This window comes from Oncorhynchus kisutch, linkage group LG18 (assembly GCF_002021735.2).
Source record: "Oncorhynchus kisutch isolate 150728-3 linkage group LG18, Okis_V2, whole genome shotgun sequence".
NCBI classification, from domain to species: domain Eukaryota; kingdom Metazoa; phylum Chordata; class Actinopteri; order Salmoniformes; family Salmonidae; genus Oncorhynchus; species Oncorhynchus kisutch.
The window spans coordinates 34,025,108-34,045,569 of record NC_034191.2 but is presented as its reverse complement, the minus strand read 5'-3'; the positions used below and the strand labels follow the sequence as shown (position 1 = coordinate 34,045,569).

The following is a 20,462-nucleotide window of genomic DNA, read 5'->3' as shown; positions in this document are numbered from 1 at the left end:
ACTGTAAGAGCCATTATTGTGAAGTGGAAACTTCTTGGGGCAACAACGGTACAGCCGTGAAGTGGTTGGACACACAAGCTCACAGAACGGAACCGCCGAGTGCTGAAGCGCGTAAAAATCATCTGTCCTCGGTTGCAACACGCACTACTGAGTTCCAAATTGCCTCTGGAAGCAACGTCAGCACAAGAACTGTTCGTCGGGAGCTTCATGAAATGGGTTTCCATGGCCGAGCATAGCCACACACAAGCCTAACATTACCATGTGCAATGCCAAGCATCGGCTGGAGTGGTGTAATGTGTGCCGCCATTGGACTCTGCAGCAGTGGAAACATTCTCTGGAGTGATGAATCACGCTTTAGCATCTGACAGACAAAATATGGGCGGATGCCAGGAGAATGCTACCTGCCTGAATGCATAGTGCCAACTGTAAAGTTTGGTGGAGGAGGAATAATGGTCGGGGGCTGTTTTCATGGTTCGGGCTATACCCTTTAAAAAAAAGGCATAGCGCTACAGCATACAATGACATTCTAGACGATTTTGTGCTTCCAACTTTGTTGGGGAAGGCCCTTTCCTGTTTCAGCATGACAATGCCCCCAAAGCGAGGTCCATACAGAAATGGTTTGTCGGGCCTCCCGGGTTACAGTAGTTAAGGGCGCTGTACTGCAGCGCCAGCTGTGCCACCAGAGACTCTGGGTTCGCGCCCAGGCTCTGACGCAACCGGCCGCAACCGGGAGGTCTGTGGAGCGACGCACAATTGGCCCAGAGTCGTCCGGGTTAGGGAGGGCTTAGCCGGTAGGGATATCCTTGACTCATCACGCACCAGCGACTCCTGTTGCGGGCCGGGCGCAGTGCGCGCTAACCAAGGTTGCCAGGTGCACGGTGTTTCCTCCGACACATTGGTGCGGCTGGTTTCCGAGTTGGATGCGCGCTGTGTTAAGAAGCAGGGCGGCTTGGTTGGGTTGTGTATCGGAGGACGCATGACTTTCAACCTTCGTCTCTCCCGAGCCCGTACGGGAGTTGTAGCGATGAGACAAGATAGTAGCTACTACTAAATAATTGTATACCACGAAATTGGGGAGAAAAAGGGGTAAAATTCACACACAGAAAAAACACACAAAAAGGAAAAAAATAAATGGTTTGTCGAGATCGGTGTGGAAGAACTTGACTGGCATGCACAGAATCCTGACCTCAACCCCATCGAACACCTTTGGGATTAATTGGAACTCTGAATGCAAGCCAGGCCTAACCGCCCAACATCAGTGCCCGACCGCACTAATGCTTTTGTGGATGATTGGCAGATAGTCCCCGCAGCAAAGTTCCAACATCTAGTGAAAAGCCTTCCCAGAAGAATGGAGGCTGTTATAGCAGCAAAGGGGGGGACCAACTCCATATTAATGGCCATGATTTTGGAATGAGATGTTCAACTGGCAGGTGTTCACATGTAGTGTACCTTCAAATTGATTGTGTACAAGGGCCCTATGTGCTTGTGGCCTTTCTCATGGAAACTGAACTATTATGATGAAGCTAGCTAAATCACAAGATTACAGCAAATGGCTGCCTCAGAAGAGTACTACACAATCCAGCCACGAACTGGGACCACCCTCCACCACCAGTACCTTCTATTTTCATTTGGTTGTATGCATTTTAGACCTGAGTAGGCTGCAATTCAGATTTAGCAGCAAATGTGTACTATTCAAATGAACCTTAAATAATAATAGTTGATTACTACATAATCACTGAAGACCCTACTAGCCAACCAGTAGTGATGGAGCGGAGGTGATGAGGTTTACCTTGGAGGTCGTGTTGCGTCCCAGTGTAGTGGCTACGTACTGCAGATGGGATCCGGAGCCTGCTTTGGGTTGATGTACCGTCTGTCCAGCATCACTGTCCAGCTTGGAACGGAACACCTGCGAGGAGGAGTGAAGACGGACCAGGATCAGCTATCAAAACGCCGTAGACTCATTTTTTGCGGTTACCGCGCACATAGTAAAACATGTATTACATTAAATGGAATGAGGAATATAAACTGTGGTGCTTATTCCAAACTTGTCTGGTGGGAGATGCTGTGAGAAGTAGAGAGTAGAGTACAAATACAAAACAATAGGTTTCTTTAGCATTTCAAAAAAGGCACATTTATTGACATTTCAATTCAACCAACATATTGATTGACATCTTTGAACTGCTGAAGCAACCTACTTTTGGTGAGTGAACTTTAATTGCTACTACTACTACTATCATCAGACACAGCCAGAGACAGTGATTATTACGTCAGCACCAGCAGCATCCCTTTTATTGGTGGTCCTTTGATTCCTCCCACAGGTCTAATGACAGAGTCAGTGTCAAAGTGCTTTACTGGCAGATGTCGGTGTGTAACCACAACCTTCAGGTGGTTTGTCCCACAACCTCAGTTGGCCATACAGTATGAGGTCTTATGGCTTTTCATTGTGCCAGTAAATCATCAGAGATTGATTGCAGTCTAGGCTATACCCAGGTTAGGGTCAATTTAGTTCTTGGAATTGACCTCAACCCTTTGGCTGTGCTTGTGTGTACTGTAGTATAACCTGGTAGTAAATTTAATACAATGCACATAATACAGGATAATTTTTGAAGATTCAACCCGGTTGAACATTTTATATTCCAGTGCAATGTAATGACATCCATGAGTGGTACTACTGCTTGATTGAATACTGACAAAACATACTAACAGATTACCGTAAAGCATGTGGAAGGTGCTCAAAGAATTCACAACGCATGAGTGACATGCAAGACCAGACAGACCATCATTGATATATTAAATCAATCAACAAAGCACAATGCACTTGGAAAAGCCATTTTCATGGGAAGACAGAACAGAAACAATGGAAGAGGGGAGGAAGAGAAAGGAGGAGACGGCAGCACCTCTGAGAATTACCTGCATAGGCCTGCGAGTGGAGAGAGGTTTAGCTGGGAGAGGGGGAGGGGGGCAGAGCTGGCTGCTCTCCACAGCAGCCATCACCTCCTGGTACCACTGCTCTAAATCGAGAGTGGGGATTTGAGGCCTACTGCACTCAGGCTGATACTGGAGGGCCGCAGTTAAGAGTCCACAGTAAGAGGCAGCAGAGAGGCAAAAAACAGAGTGGACAGAGCAAGGGAGTGGAGGAGGAAGAGAATTAAGAAAATAAAGCATTAATGAGCAAATAAGAGGATCTGTTAAAAGTGATAGAAATATAAATATTTTTCTAAATGTTATGTTTTTTGTGTGTGTCAATGTTCATCTTCTTGAAATATCAGCAAATGCTAACATAAAAGTGCCTCAATGGGGATTCACTGGTTGAAATGACGTCAATAGAACCAGTTTACAACCAATTACAAACATGATTGAAAACTGGTTGTAATGACGTCATTCCAACCAGCTTTGGCCACTGGGGTAGAGGGGGCTTTCAGGGCATCTTCAAACATAAGGTGGAGGAGAGGTGGGTGAGAAGAAACAGAGCGAGAGACCAGACACACCTCAACAGAGAGAGAGGGGGAGGAGCCGTGACGAAAGGAGAGGCAGGAGAAGGCGGGGTCTCCAGCTCCTGACTGGAGGGGCCGGAGAGGAGAGGTAGGGGAGGACTCGACCTTCGGCATCCCAAAGAACTGAGTTAACTGGCCCACAGTCACGTACTCCTTTCATTCAGGGAGCCACAGATAGTAAGGCAGACAGGAGGTCAAAGGGCAAAGAAGGAAAGAGGGGAAACAACGGCAGAGGACACATCAACAGGGAAAAAAAACAGCAGCAACAAGGCTCAAATACATATGTCAAATACTTGAGCTGTGCTTGATTCAGTTTGCCTGGTACAATGGAATCAATGAAAAAGATCCAAAAGTGCAAGCCCCAAGCTAAATCAAGCAAGTACTTGAATGTATATGACATCCAGTGCATTCGGAAAGTGTTCAGACCACTTCCCTTTTTCCACATTTTATTACGTTACAGCCCTATTCTAAAATTGATGACAAAGCGAAAACAGGTTTTTTGACATTTTTGGGAGACGAGTCAGGATCGAGGGAAATATGAACGGATCAAAGTACAGAGAGATCCTTGATGAAAACCTGCACCAGAGCTCTCAGGACCTCAGACTGGGGCAAAGGTTCATCTTCCAATAGGAAGACAACCCTAAGCACACAGCCAAGAAGATGCAGGACTGGCTTCGGGACAAGTCTCTAAATATCTTTGAGTGGCCCAGCCAGAGCCCGGATGAACCCGATCTAACATCAAAAAGCTGTGCAGCGATGCTCCCCATCCAACCTGACAGAGCTTGAGAGGATCTTCAGAGAAGAATGGGAGAAACTCCCCAAATACAGGTGTGCCAAGCTTGTAGAGTCATACCCAAGAAGACTCAAGGCTATACTCGCTGCCAAAGGTACTTCAACAAAGTACTGAGTAAAGGATCTGAATACTTATGTAAATGTTATTTTTAATTTTTAATACATTAAAAAAAATATATTCTAAAAAACCTGTTTTTGCTATGTCATTATGGGGTATTGTGTGTACATTGATAAGGGAAAACAACTATTTCATCCATTTTAGAATAAGGTTGTAACGTAACAAAATGTGGAAAAAAATCAAGGAGTCTGAATAATTTCCGAATGCAATGTATGTAGTTGATCCAGGTCTGGTAACATTATCCTCATTCAGTAATGCAGAAGAGCTGATTATATCAAAGACAGGGCCATTTAGCAGAAAGCCAATACACTACAGTAAGCTACCTAGAAGCGGACAGCTAGAGAGAGGAGCAACAGGTGAAAGAATGAAAAGATGGAGTGAGAGAAAGAGAGAAACAGAAACCGAGGGCAAGTGATAAGGAGAGAAAGAGAGAGGCGTAGTGAGAGAGAGAGAGAGGGCAATGGTACCTCGCAGGGTACAGCTGCATCTAGGTTGAGCGAGAGGCCGTGCTGAGCAGAGGTGGTGAGTTGGGTGTCATGGCAATCACTCCCAAACATCTCATAGACATCAGAGAGCTTCATGTACTCCTGAGAGCCAACGCAAAGCAACGCAAACCAAACAGGACAAGAGGCCATGAGCTCACTCCATGACACATACTTTTCATAATATGCATACTCATACACACACGGATGTGCACCCATATCCAAAATGTGCTCGTGCAGATACACACTTTACAACCTTCCCGGGACAAGCTGCTGTTTTATCGTGTTTTTAAAACAAACACATAAGCTTGTGTGAAAAGCATGACAACTATATGAACGGAAAAAAAACAAAGAACACAGCATTTCTCTGCCCTATAATTTCCCAAGGCTCACATCGAGCTGGAGAAGTGAAAACACGTGGTGAAAGAATACAATAACAGAGATGTCAACAAGCTCTACCCATCTTCAAAGGATAGCAAAATGCTAATAGAGAGAAAGAAGTGCACTACACAAACCAAACAGAGTAGTACACTTCAATGAGAGAAAGCACTGTGCATGTGAGCCTCTGGCTAAACCTTCACACAAACACAGCATCTTAACATCCCAGTTGTAGAGTTGTTTATGCTTTTTCCCCCATTCTAAAAGTTGAAGAGATAACATCAATTAAAATGTCCATAGTTCATCCAACAGACCAAGTATTTCATAAAGACAAAACAATGATGGCATTCAAATCAGTATTGTACTTCCAGGGCCTCACACCGAATGTGTTTTTACATATGGGGGGTGGGGTGCAATTTGCTGGGAGTGATTTGGGTGTAACAAGACATAACTCACAGACTTCTGAAAGGCCCACTCCTTAATGAAAAAACAACATTAAAAACACCAGCCCCGGAACTTGGTTTCCTATAAAGCTGTAAATATCACAGAGTGGGCCGTTAAGTTTTAGACGAACAGACTGTGCATAGGGGGGTTACATTGAGTGAGCTCAGGTGTCATGCAGGAACAGTTACACTGACAGTCTGGTTACCTCTGTCGGGCTGCCCCCTGGGTATAACTGAGAGGCGGCGCTTAAATAGGAAGCAGCGGGACGGCAGAGAGGATGCTGGGAGTGGGAGTCCTCTAACAGGTCAGTCTGGCTGATATGGAGCAATTCCTGTTTCAATAGGAAGTCAGGGACACTGGTTTCAGCTCCTGTTGCTGTAGTGTACAGTTACGGTGTGTGTCCCTCTAACTTACACTAGGTGTCAATACAGTACTGGGATAATAAGTGTCAATCACAAAAACATAGGTGTTCTGTACAATGAGTGCCCCTGTAAGGGTTATACTCAGTTTAATAGGGCTAGTTTACAGTGGTCTAAAAGAGCCCATTATATCCAATTCAACAATGAAACTGATAGGCATCTCATGTAATGAACTTGCTCTAAATGCATGAGAACGCAGGTTGATAGGTTATGTCCGAATGGGAGTTTAGCACGAGACTAATTGGTTCATGTTTTCAGAATAAACAGCGCAGCCCAAGGATTCAGGCCAGATTTGTATCTCGCTGGCCTGAGTTGAGATATTATGTGCAATCCACCATCAAATTGCTGATGTTTCCAATCCCAAAAAATACATCAGTCGGATCTGAATTATCAGATCAAACCAGTTTGACTGATGTTATCAACTGTATCCGACCACAATGTAAAACAAGGTCATACTTCACAAGCCGACACTACATTGCGTTAAACACAGTAAATAAACGGTTACTCTGGCACACAAGCAGTAGAACAAGCACACACCAGACCAACACCTGAGGTTAAAAAAAGTCCCATTGACCAGTTAAACAACCTCAACTATGAAAACCATAACATTTCTCTTAAAGCCACAGTGTGTCATTTTGTACTTGAAGTAATGTTGCACTCGTGGGAAATAAATCATTGAGGACAACAGATGTATCATAGAAATCTAGTAGCCTACTATTTGCAAATGAAAATATCTAGGAGTGCATTTTCTCCCATTGTTCATTTTTTTTGGTCGTCTTTGTTGGTCTTTCACAAATTAAGGAGTGTGGCTTTTAGACAAGTGATCAGAGTGGAGGTCCGTTCATCCGCCTGGGTCATGATAGATAACTGATATATGTAGGAGTGACCTCTTAGTCGGTAAGATAAACACCCCTCACCTCTTTCATGGTGCTGGAACACTTAGGGAAAGATCTTCCTCCGGTAAGGCTGAGGTACCTCTTCTCTAAGGCCGATAGCCTCTCTTTCTCCTGGAACACAGAGACACCAGAAACACATGAGACTGTGACAAGACCAAAGGACAGCTTACCTCACCCATCACTATGCCCTGATTATAGTATGCTCGTATTAAGACACAGCTTCTTGTACCTTACATTACTGAAAGTATGTAAGTATCTGACTGTCCTGATTATGGATTGCCATAGTTTCTTTACCAAATTAGAAAATGTGCCACTGCAGAGGACAAGCCGGGGACAAGGCAGCACATGTGCCGAGTATGAAGTGAAATGTCAACAAATGGGAAATCCGCCAACAAGCTCTTAATTTATTGACTTAATATGAGGTGGCTGGCATGGCACATTGCCCTGCATGTGGTAATGCCTTTGTGTGCGATTCTCACATTGTCAAACAAGACCAGAGAGCGATAATGATTCAAATTTGTTATTTTCAAAAGTGGTTTCATGGGAATCACCAGTCCAATGACAAAAAACGTAGTAATAACCAACAATGTCATTTCTGTATATGTGTAGATTGTAGAGTGGCTGCTGGGACAGATATGAACTGTATTGTAATGTTACCTTATGGAGAATCTGCAGGGTAAGGTTCCTGTCCTTAGCCAGCCTGTCACACTCCTGAGACGCCTGCTGTCCCAGCTGACTGGCCTGGCCTTCCAGAGCTGCCACCTTGTCCTGGAAGACATGTTTAGAGCATTATTGCTGAACTAAAGGGGTACTCAACAAGATGACAAATATAGACTACACCAAAAACAAAGCAGTAATCGTCTATCATGTCTTTGTCAGGTATCCCCACCAACACCATTCTTGACGTAAATAATCATACTATTTACACTCAACCTGGAAAGGTATTTGGCCATCGTCAGAAATTAGGAAGTTTCTCTTGACAGACATTCATATTCACAGCTCCAGATATGATGAAGGGTTGCCAGAATAGATAGGAGCAGCCATTGTGGTCCAGTCCATTACCTTCCTCTTGGCCACGCTGGTGTGGTACTCGGCCCTCTCCTGCAGCAGCTGCTGGCTGATGGTCTCCCTCTCCTCCTCCAGGCTGCTTTCTCTCTCCAGCTGCTGGAACTCCAGGTCCTCAAACTGTTTTGTCTCTGACTCCAGGGTCTCGCCCTCCTGTTGAACCCCACACAGAGCCCATCACAATGGGTTACAACCACACCAGGCCTCAGCCTCCTATACCGTTTTCACACTGCTGAACCAAGCAAAGCCGAGCCAAGCTGTATTTGGCTGGCCTGGTAACGTATTCATCCATTCGCCATAGATGCTAGAATTGTGCTAGAAAGCACAATGTGTGGAGAAAATACCCAAGCCAGCAGAGTCTGGTGTGGTTGGCACAATAGTGTGAAAAGGGTTCTAAAGTACCAACAACTACCAACCCCAAGAGACAGACAGACAGACCCACAAGGTCACCCCCTCCGCCCCCCTGGCTCTCTCCAATGACCATGCTCCTGAGCCGGGGCGGTCAAGGCCCAAGCCAAGCCAGCACAACCAGGGGCGGTAGGCCACAGAAAGAACGTGATTCAAAAGAGTACTGCGTTGTCATTTTAGACAGACTAAGCTGCATATGGAGGTTCTATCTAAGGATTGCTGGAGTTCTGTTTAGCACTATGACTACTTTGATAGACTTGAATATTATGTTGCTTGGGTTAACTTTACTATTAGACTCTTTATTGTGTCCTAGGTTTGTACTTCACTATGCCATCAATACAAAAGCACCATACCCTTGTGAAAATGATGTGGTATACACAGCTATCAATATTACAGGCATTCTGCTCATGTGAGTCTAATAAGTTGGAACATTTTATAGCCCAGTAGTTTGATTGATTGGTGACAAGCAGTCTTCTCTGCTGCACCAATACTAATCCCAAAAATGAGAAACCAAAAGGGCCACTATCTATATGTTACGAAAGGTAACTGTGCTTTTACTGTAGTAATACTTAAGTACTATCTTCTATACTGCATTTTATAGCTGATTTGAATGTGAGAACCCAACTGAATGTCTTGACCCTTTAGATCGATAAACCCAAGAAACACACACATATTTGTGAGAGAGGGCCACTTATGCTTTGGAGGGGGAAAGACGAGGGCCTGCCCTTGTGGTCAGTTCATCGGAGCGTTACTGACGATAACGAGTGAAGGCTCGGGGCGTCGGGAACACTGACATCTCCAGACCCTCGTGTTTGGAGAGCAGGTCACTCAAGGGCCCCTGTCGTACCTCTGAAGGATGTCTTCAGCAAACTTGGGACGTGTTCATTAGTGCACGCAACGGAAAACATTTTTACATGTATTTTTGTCCATGTGCTCCCCCCATTTTTCCTCATGTCAAGTCACTCAGCCAATGTGTCATGCTACTCTACGTGGATAGGACAGCAAAGTGAATAGAGCTAATGTGCTAAATGTAATTGGCTGATAAATAGTTGCACTGCCTGACAAAATGCAAGATTCACTTTCTCTGGATTGACTTTTCAGAGAGCTGACGATATGAAACATTATTCAGACACAAAACACACATTTCCATTCAGAGGAAACATTTGAAAAGAGAGTAGGACAGGAAGTGGAGGTGGTAAGTGTAGACATTAATAGATTAGTAAGCAGTTATTAAGGGGTTATAAGCCATCACAAATCAAGAAGAGAGGGATGCTTCCAGACTCAGAGACTGTATCAACCAGACAGACAACACACACTCCTGTGTGAAACTCATGCAATGCACATGACCCAGAAATCACCACAATGCAGCACCTCGCCCCGACGTCACCAGAAGCCATTTTGACACTCCTCCCGTTTGCTCAGAGGCAAAGCACATAGGTGTGGCGGAGAGAGGGGAAATTCCAGCAGCTTGTGGCATTAGCACGTAGGCAAGGGGCTAAAGGGGTAAAGGTCCCAGTAACTCTATCTGAGGAGATATGTATTAGGTCTTATCATACCAAGATAGTGTAGCCTACTATGCAGCAATCACTGACTGGCATCTGGCATAATCATTAAGGGCAGGTTTCCCGTACACAGATTAAGCTTAGCCCAGAGCTATAAAGCACTTTCAATGTAGAATCTCCATTGAGCATACATTTTAGTCCAGGTCTAGGTTTAATCTGTGTCCAGGAAACCTACCCTAAATTGGTATGTCATCTTCTTGGATGTTAGGAATGTTTTACATTAGTTATCATAGAATTAGAATTCCAGTTCAGTATCTTTGACAGTTAAGTGCAGCATTCTATGCACTATATCCAGGAGCTCAGTAGACATACTTGTAAATCCATAAGTACACAACTTCAGCTTCTCCTGAACATGTAATTCTCTTACGGGGTCCTTTAATAATCTGGAGGTAAATATACTCTAATAGCGATGTGGCGCTGCTGGAATTTCCCTTGATAAATGGTGGATAGGTGTAGCTCCGAGACAAGGGTGGAGAGAGTGGGTGGGGGTGTGGTACGCTTGCTGTCTCTGGTGGTGGGTCTCAGGGGTGGTTGAGCTGATGGTCTTGGTGGTGGATTGACGACTGACCCTTTTGAGCTGTTCCTGTAACTGCTCCCTCAGTGACTCGGGGCAGTTATGAAGCTGGTTCTTCAGCTCACTGTAACCCTCCTGGAGGCTCGCCAGGTCTCGGCGCTCTGCGTCAACATTTGCCCTCTCCTAGAAAGAGAACACACCGTTCCGGGGTGGGAGGGAGGAGATGAAGTGGGGGACAACAGAGAGAAAGCAAAAAAAGCACACCTGCTCAAATCCACGCCATGCAAAAAGCTTCCGATGTTAGAGGTCACAACAGTGGATAAGCCAAAAGTGACATGGGGCATCTATGGAGTTTATAATACTGTGAAATCAATCCCTCAGTGACTAGCTTTAAAAGTGCTGGACTGCAGGGCCATGTTCATTAGGGCACAACGCTGAAAACCTTTAAAAATGTTTTGCAATAGAAAGCAAAAATGTCCTCCTTGTTTAAGTCAGTTTACCCCACCATTCGGTGCCTAATAAAACATGTCCCATGCCTCAAACAGGTCTGAACAGACTTCTTGTTCACAGACATTTCTAAGTTGCAGGGTTCGATGCTCATGAAAACACTGGTCTGCGATTGAAAAGGAGATGTTGCTATTTCATCAAACATGAAATGGGAAGTGTATTTGTTTTGGCTCAGCTGTTTTTTCACGTCAGATTGCTCTATTTTGGGTGGCGACTTTTTTCTGAAGAGATTTTCATATGGCTTTAAAATGATGATGATTATTATTATTATTATTATTATTATTAGCCCATCCAGATTCTCATTTGGTATGAATACTTTAGGCCAGTCCAGTTAGTTTTGAACAGGTTTAGAACTGGATGTAGGCATTGCCTGAATGGTCTTTGTTGTTATTGCATTTGAGTGCAGGCGGTGTCAGCATGGGTAACTCTAGTGCTCTACACCACTGCCCTACTGACACCCAGGCTGTGATATCAAAACCCCTGGAGGGAATAGAAGCTCGCAATAGGCTCCCCGCGTCGGCTCTCCTCGCCTCCTTCGAAACGCAATGGATGGTCAAAATGGAAAAACCTTGGATATTTTCCTCCAACATGTTTTGAGAAGAAGAGAGGATGTGTGGAATAAGGAGAGACAGAGTTTGGGTCTGATTGTAGTGAAAGCGCCTTGTAAACTACCTCTAGAGGGCCACCACTGTATAGCCAGTAGACTAGACCATGCAGGAGAGAGAGGGAAATGTTCTGCAGAATCTTTTTTATCATTACTGCATTCTCTAAAGTCACTGGGTGGGAGAGGGGTGTGGGCAGTGCTTTGGGGTTGGAGTGGCACTCCTTTTCTCCAATCTTTTTTATTTATTTTTTATTTATTTCACCTTTATTTAACCAGGTAGGCTAGTTGAGAACAAGTTCTCATTTGCAACTGCGACCTGGCCAAGATAAAGCATAGCAGTGTGAGCATACAACAAAGAGTTACACATGGAGTAAACAATTAACAAGTCAATAACACAGTAGAAAACGAAGGGGGGGTCTATATACAATGTGTGCAAAAGGCATGAGGAGGTAGGCAAATAATTACAATTTTGCAGATTAACACTGGAGTGATAAAAGATCAGATGGTCATGTACAGGTAGAGATATTGGTGTGCAGAAGAGCAGAAAAGTAAATAAATAAAAACAGTACGGGGATGAGGTAGGTGAAAAGGGTGGGCTATTTACCAATAGACTATGTACAGCTGCAGCGATCGGTTAGCTGCTCAGATAGCTGATGTTTGAAGTTGGTGAGGGAGATGAAAGTCTCCAACTTCAGCGATTTTTGCAATTCGTTCCAGTCACAGGCAGCAGAGTACTGGAACGAAAGGCGGCCAAATGAGGTGTTGGCTTTAGGGATGATCAGTGAGATACACCTGCTGGAGCGCGTGCTACGGATGGGTGTTGCCATCGTGACCAGTGAGCTGAGATAAGGCGGAGCTTTACCTAGCATAGACTTGTAGATGACCTGGAGCCAGTGGGTCTGGCGACGAATATGTAGCGAGGGCCAGCCGACTAGAGCATACAAGTCGCAGTGGTGGGTAGTATAAGGTGCTTTAGTGACAAAACGGATGGCACTGTGATAGACTGCATCCAGTTTGCTGAGTAGAGTGTTGGAAGCCATTTTGTAGATGACATCGCCGAAGTCGAGGATCGGTAGGATAGTCAGTTTTACTAGGGTAAGCTTGGCGGCTTGAGTGAAGGAGGCTTTGTTGCGGAATAGAAAGCCGACTCTTGATTTGATTTTCGATTGGAGATGTTTGATATGAGTCTGGAAGGAGAGTTTGCAGTCTAGCCAGACACCTAGGTACTTATAGACGTCCACATATTCTATGTCGGAACCATCCAGGGTGGTGATGCTAGTCGGGCATGCAGGTGCAGGCAGCGACCGGTTGAAAAGCATGCATTTGGTTTTACTAGCGTTTAAGAGCAGTTGGAGGCCACGGAAGGAGTGTTGTATGGCATTGAAGCTTGTTTGGAGGTTAGATAGCACAGTGTCCAAAGACGGGCCGAAAGTATATAGAATGGTGTCGTCTGCGTAGAGGTGGATCAGGGAATCGCCCGCAGCAAGAGCAACATCATTGATATACACAGAGAAAAGAGTCGGCCCGAGAATTGAACCCTGTGGCACCCCCATAGAGACTGCCAGAGGACCAGACAGCATGCCCTCCGATTTGACACACTGAACTCTGTCTGCAAAGTAATTGGTGAACCAGGCAAGGCAGTCATCCGAAAAACCGAGGCTACTGAGTCTGCCGATAAGAATATGGTGATTGACAGAGTCGAAAGCCTTGGCGAGGTCGATGAAGACGGCTGCACAGTACTGTCTTTTATCGATGGCGGTTATGATGTCGTTTAGTACCTTGAGTGTGGCTGAGGTGCACCCATGACCGGCTCGGAAACCAGATTGCACAGCGGAGAAGGTACGGTGGGATTCGAGATGGTCAGTGACCTGTTTGTTGACTTGGCTTTCGAAGACCTTAGATAGGCAGGGCAGGATGGATATAGGTCTGTAACAGTTTGGGTCCAGGGTGTCTCCCCCTTTGAAGAGGGGGATGACTGCGGCAGCTTTCCAATCCTTGGGGATCTCAGACGAGATGAAAGAGAGGTTGAACAGGCTGGTAATAGGGGTTGCGACAATGGTGGCAGATAGTTTCAGAAATAGAGGGTCCAGATTGTCAAGCCCAGCTGATTTGTACGGGTCCAGGTTTTGCAGCTCTTTCAGAACATCTGCTATCTGGATTTGGGTAAAGGAGAACCTGGAGAGGCTTGGGCGAGGAGCTGCGGGGGGGGCGGAGCTGTTGGCCGAGGTTGAAGTAGCCAGGCGGAAGGCATGGCCAGCCGTTGAGAAATGCTTATTGAAGTTTTCGATAATCATGGATTTATCAGTGGTGACCGTGTTACCTAGCCTCAGTGCAGTGGGCAGCTGGGAGGAGGTGCTCTTGTTCTCCATGGACTTCACAGTGTCCCAGAACTTTTTGGAGTTGGAGCTACAGGATGCAAACTTCTGCCTGAAGAAGCTGGCCTTAGCTTTCCTGACTGACTGCGTGTATTGGTTCCGGACTTCCCTGAACAGTTGCATATCACGGGGACTATTCGATGCTATTGCAGTCCGCCACAGGATGTTTTGGCGAATCTGCGAATCTGCCTAACTGTCACCCTGCTCTGGCTCCACCTCTGTCTGTGACCAATGGCAATAAAAGTAGAGAAGGCGACAATACAATACAGGTCGTTTTCCTAGTTGAAGCTTTTGTTTTAATTTGTAGCTGAGACAGAACCGTGAGACCCTGACGGTCTAACTTGGACACAGGAAGCAGGACACTCTCCGAAATGGTCAGTAATATACAAATCACAAGATTTAAAAGAACCTTAAGGAAAGCCAAGAAAATCCCCCATTTCAGGTTGTCAGTTTAAGTGTGTCTACATAAAGCCTATACGAGTGGAGTGATATGACTAGCTGAAACAACAGAGTTGTGTAAAGCCTTCAAATAGAGACCCTCTGTAATGTTGTAAACTATGTGGTGGACAGATATACTTTTAGTAGCCAGCCACTCATACCCACTAGCATCCAGTCCCAGCTTCAGCCAAGTAGAAACCCAAAGGACCGATTCATACCTATGTCCCAAATGGCACCCTATTCCCTACAGAGCCCTATGAGTCCTGGTCAAAAGTAGTGCACTATATAGGGAATAGGGTGCCATTTGAGAGACATTTAAGACAAGTGCTAATAACCTACATGGATTTCAGGCTGACAGTGGGGGAGGAGAGAAGGTTGCTGAGTGAAGCAGTGAGAGGATTAGAAGTTAATGGAGGCTGGTTAGTGGAGCTGCAGAAGAAGAAAAGCCCTGGGGAGAGAGAAACCACCAAGGGAAAATAAAGGGAAAAAAGACAGAAAAAACACCCATACTTATGTCTAAGCACCATCATCCACAGCTCTTCTAAGGTAAAACATCAATGCATATAACAGGTGAAAGGTTGGAGCATTCTTCCTCGCTGGGGGGGGAGGGGTTGAAGAGCGAGTGCTATGGCTGTACCTTGGGATGGCAAAACCAACTAGATACAGTCTTGGGAGGCCATCCAGGATTTGGCAATGCCTTTAAGGAATGACAAGAGACCAGAAAGGCTGTTCAGTCCCTTTGAGGCTTAGAAGATGTATATTCAGTGATGTGAAACGTTCGGAACGCTGCAGATAGAAATATCATGAACAGAACTGTCATGAATCCCCTTTCTATCCGTCAGAAGATCGTATATCTGTTCTACAGGATACATTTCTATGTGAATGTTCTGTAACGTTCCATCCTCCTGAACAGGCCCTATAACAGACAGTCCAGCGCAGGGAAAAGCGGGTTGGGTTGTGTCTGTTGTGTTTAAACACAATGTTGAGATCAAGTGAAAATCTCACCTCCCTGTCTGGATACCCACCGTCTTTCCAATAAGGACTGTCTCAGAGTGCAAAAACAGCTCACTAACAAAAACACTTTTTCTATTGGTTTTCTCCATTAAAATACAACACCGTAACATTGGAATGAGAAGTTTATAAGTTGAGCAAGAACTAATCTGCAGGTGGTAAGACTGCTTAATGTGTACAGGACAGTATGCTTGGTGTGTGTGTTTTCCCCCAGGGTCCGACCTTGTCTTTCTCCCTCTGGATGGCGTTCTCCAGCTCGTTGAGCTTGTGTTGCAGCTGTCCGATGATCTCAGTCTCTGCCTCTACCTGGTCCAGTTCTGCCTGCCTCTCCCCCTGCAGCAGGGCCCGCTCCATCTCTGCCTGGGAACGGGACACACCCGTCACACATGAGCCCCCCTGCTCCAATCACATAGCTTCCCCACAGACAGCAGACCAATCACAGCCTAGCGGTGCGTGTGACATTCTATCACTTTCTGCTTGTTTGTGTCACTAAACATGCATGAAGCACACACACAACAGTTTAATTTTATCTTCCCCACATATCATTCCTTATATTAGAAGTAGCCTACTATCTGGAAATTGAACTGATGGACTTTCTTACCTCCTGCTTGGACTCCTGTAGCTGTTGCTCCAGCTCTGTTATTCGTGATTTGAGCTCGTCGACTCGGGCCAGCACTCTGACCCTCTCGTCCTCCAGGTAACCCAGCTCTGTCCGCTCCACGCTGCCAGAAACAGACTGCTCCTCATGCTGAAGGGGGAGAGAGACAGAAGAGGCAGGCACATTGTTGCATATAAGTGCAAAGAGCATGGCCCATGTGCAGTAGTTAACTGTTTCAGACTATGTTGCATGCACACACACACACTGATCCACACATTAGGGAGGGACTATACACATCACATGTCTCCATGTAAAACACTGTTGCTTGGCAAACAAATGTCATTATCTTCATGCTGTGTCATTTTGACCATCAATCGTTTCAGAATTCTTGGTCAGGCCATGTCTAGGCCAGGCCATGTCTAGGCCAGGCCATGTCTAGGCCAGGCCATGTCTAGGCCAGGCCATGTCTAGGCCAGGCCATGTCTAGGCCAGGCCATGTCTAGGTCAGGCCATGTCTAGGTCAGGCCATGTCTAGGTCAGGCCATGTCTAGGTCAGGCCATGTCTAGGTCAGGCCATGTCTAGGTCAGGCCATGTCTAACAATTTCCACTTTCAATGCATGCAGTAAGTGCTTTCATGCTGTTATATCAACGGCATGCATGTAGTTGTCATAGTAAGTACTAGTATGTCATGCCTGTAGTTGTCATAGTAAGTACTAGTATGTCATGCCTGTAGTTCCCATAGTAAGTAGTAGAAATGATGAAAGTGATAATAGACGGCCCTACGTCTGACCTGGTATCGGTCTCCATTGTGGAGGGCCTGTGGAGGAAGTGGCGTCCTCACCTCCTGATGGGTGCTCTCTGTACTGCTGCACTCCTCCTTGAGGTTCTCCTCGTCGCTCTCCCTCTGCTGTCTCTGGGCCATGCTACGATGCAGCGAGCTGGACCCTGCCAAGCTGTCCATAGAGGGTCTCCTGGCCGCCCCCTCCACCGGTCCCAGGCCCCCAGGGAAGCCCATCCTCCCCTCTGCCTCGCCCCCAAAGGGCCCGTCGCCCTTGTTGTACTCGGCGCACAGGTTCAGGATGGTCTCTAGCCTCTGCCTCTCCTGTGGACAGACAGAAGCAGAGGAACTGATTACATCCAGCCTCTGCTGCAAAGGCAAATATGTCCTCCTCCTCGCCCCAAATCTCATTTCCTGTGTGTGTGGCTGCCACTGATGCCAATCTGGAAGTGAGCAATTCAGAGGTGGGTGGAGATTAAAAGGACCCTTCCCCAGAACCCACCTTCCCCCTCAGTGATGGCATCTTTCCTGTGTGGAGGAACCAGGTCTTATCAGGGACAGATCTAGCTCCAGCCATGGTTAGGCCAGACCAAGCCTGTCTAATATGAAGTACAGAGCACACTCCTACCAAACATAACAAAACTCCATTAACCGACATGTCTGTGGATGTTGGTGTGTTCATAGTTAATGTGTCATTGTCTATAGCTGACGCCAAGAGCCAGGTCACGTGGTCAGGGAAAAACCCAAATCGAAGGCAATGGAAGTTAGCAGTTTAACAGTAGGTACTATCCTACGACCATGTCTTGATCCCAATGAGCAGACATGTCTTTCCTCTGGTCTAAAAAATAATAATATCCCAATGCCCCAGGACAGTGATTGGGGACACTGCCCTGTGTAGGGTGCCGTCTTTCTGACGTTAAATGGATGTCCTGACTCTCTAAGGTCATTAAAGATCCCATGGCACTTATTGTAAGAGTAGGGGTGTTAACCCTGGTGTCCTGGCTAAATTCCCAATCTGGCCCTCAAACCATCACGGTCACCTAATAATCCCCAGTTTACAATTGGCTCATTCATCCCCCTCCTCTCCCCTGTAACTATTCCCCAGGTCGTTGCTGCAAATGAGAACGTGTTCTCAGTCAACTTACCTGGTAAAATAACGGAATAAAATAACGGAATAGTCAAAGGTATATGAAATACAAATCGTAGAGAGTGAAATAGTCCTATAATAACTACAACCTAAAACTTCTTACCTGGGAATATTGAAGACTCATGTTAAAAGGAACCACCAGCTTTCATATGTTCTCATGTTCTGAGCAAGGAACTTAAACGTTAGCTTTCTTACATGGCACATATTGCACTTTTACTTTCTTCTCCAACACTTTGTTTTTGCATTATTTAAACCAAATTGAACTCGTTTCATTATTTATTTGAGGCTAAATTGATTTCATTTATGTATGATATTAAGTTAAAATAAGTGTTCATTCAGTATTGTTGTAATTGTCATTATTACAAATAAATACATGTAAAAAAATATTATTATTTAACATTTTTTTTTATTTTTTTTAATATTTTCTTAAATCGTCCGATTCATCTGTATCGGCTTTTTTTGGTCATCCAATAATCGGTATCGGCGTTGAAAAATCATAATCGGTTGACCTCTATGCCCATGCACCCCTGAAACAACAGCTTGCCAATCTCCAGAGCTCCTTCTCAGGGGGTCTCACAAACACAGTGATTGTAGAAACAGGTGACATTCTAAGCTCTGTGCTGGCCCACCTCTGAGCAGTGATGGACTGCTGAATCACCAGGTGACATCTGAGGTGAACTCTAACCCCTAAAGGTCAACTGGCCCCTGCTGTTAACCCCGGGCTGCAGACGCAGCGTCTCTGGTCTGACAGAGACACTAGTAGCCTTTTCACTCTATTGTGTCGCAACCAACTGTACTGACTTGAACTTGGATTGTCTTTTTACATTATTCATTCCAGCACAGTTAAGGTAACCAGGCCAGCTCAGTACAGTTCGGCTCTAAGCAGTGTGAAAGAGGTATTAGGCAATCAGTAGAATACAATGATCGGACAGAAACACAGACAAATAATATTATAAAATGTAAATCACAAATGTATTTTTTTTTCTTCAGATGAGGTATGTTTTGCACTTTCAGACGAAGGAGACGTTTTGATCAACTTTGTGGTGCTGTTTTTATTTCCATGAGATCAACATTACTCAACCAAAACAAACTAGTTACACCTAACTAACTAGGGATACATGCAGTACATGACTAATGTTGTCAGGTGGTAGGGGGAGGCAGGCTCTAGACCCGTTTGATGTGCCCTCATTCCCTGTCATTTAGGTAAGTGGGGTCCTCTGATGGGGGTTCTACACACCAAACCCTACATTAGCTTAACCTGTAATCTGAGCCAGCCAGCTTTACTTAACAGAGGGTTAGAAGAACAAGCCCTGGGCTACAATATGTTCACTAGAGATATGAGGGGGAAGCACAACAACAGTGGAGCCTCCATTTGCAATGCACAACACCCACATCTCACTGGCTTTCATCTGAAAATGCCACCGTGCCTTCCCTCTCTGGATTCAATGATTAGGGAATTAAGCCTAATAAATGCAGGCCTGACAACATCAACAGCTGACGCAAACATAGGAAATGTGGCGTCTCCTGTTCTTGCATTGTTTGTTTGCTAAGAATGTAGTCTACTAAGGGACAAAGTATACAGACAGCAGGCATTCCTGGGGTTTTAAAGTTTGAATGGCACAACAAATCCAGCAGCTTTTCTCCTTTTCTCTCATACCATGTAACAGGACCTGGCTGGTAGTGCAAGGCCCTGGGCTATAGAGAATCACAACTGGGTTCAAATAGCATTTGTTTTGGTTTTCAAATACTTTGAGCATTTGATCGACCCTGCCTGGAGTGCCATACCGGCAGGTTTGCACTTTTGGGACTATACCATTGCCAGACAGTGCTGCTTAAATACTTGGAAGAAAATACTATTTGAACCCAGGTCTGCAGAGAAAGTATACTGTATGTTCTCTCTATTCCTACCACCTCACTTCGGGCATGTTTACTTTTTGCAGACTGTCTCTTTGATACTGTTAGAAGTTAAGCGACAGTCAACATAATCGCTGTGTCATTCCACCAGACTGAACATAGTAGGCCTACTGTCTGGCTAGGTTCAAAGAGCCTAGACAGATTTATGTTGCTGTAATAGCTTGGGGGCGGCGGGTATCCTAGTGGTTAGAGCATTGGACTAGTAACCGAAAGGTTCCTAGATCGAATCCCAGAGCTGACAAGGTAAAAATCTGTCGTTCTGCCCTTGAACCCACTGTTCCTAGGCCTTGAATGTAAATAAAGAATTTGTTCTTAACTGACTTGCCTAGCTAAATAAAAATAAATAAAAACCATGGTGTTTATCTGTACATAAATCAGCATGACAGTGTTGCAACCTGCACATTATGGGATATTCTGATCTTATGTTCAGTGACTGGTTGCCAGGACTTTGCTTTCTCCAGCAAATTGCTAGTACGTTTTTTGCAAGCAGAGCTAGTTCCTAAAAATAGCTTTAATG

The 20,462-nt window shown here is 45.3% G+C and overlaps 1 protein-coding gene across 16 annotated transcripts in view; it reads right to left on the bottom strand.

Moving 5' to 3' along the window:
• The window catches only part of LOC109909394 (pleckstrin homology-like domain family B member 1), a 96,819-nt gene that overhangs the window by 7,692 nt on the left and 68,665 nt on the right, over nucleotides 1-20,462 (bottom strand). For 4 of the 16 annotated variants that reach the window (XM_031795847.1, XM_031795849.1, XM_031795854.1 and 1 more), the window contains 8 exons: nucleotides 16,948-17,208; nucleotides 16,109-16,255; nucleotides 15,730-15,867; nucleotides 10,627-10,755; nucleotides 8,086-8,241; nucleotides 7,681-7,791; nucleotides 7,045-7,134; nucleotides 1,790-1,906 (listed from right to left, as the gene is read on the bottom strand). In XM_031795847.1, the coding sequence (XP_031651707.1) occupies nucleotides 1,790-1,906; nucleotides 7,045-7,134; nucleotides 7,681-7,791; nucleotides 8,086-8,241; nucleotides 10,627-10,755; nucleotides 15,730-15,867; nucleotides 16,109-16,255; nucleotides 16,948-17,208 (1,149 nt within the window). Of the gene's footprint in view, nucleotides 1-1,789; nucleotides 1,907-2,910; nucleotides 3,058-3,488; nucleotides 3,648-4,871; nucleotides 4,992-5,913; nucleotides 6,040-7,044; nucleotides 7,135-7,680; nucleotides 7,792-8,085; nucleotides 8,242-10,626; nucleotides 10,756-15,133; nucleotides 15,194-15,729; nucleotides 15,868-16,108; nucleotides 16,256-16,896; nucleotides 17,209-20,462 lie in introns of all 16 variants that reach the window. The other 12 variants (XM_031795845.1, XM_031795846.1, XM_031795852.1 and 9 more) reach the window with 7 other exon arrangements.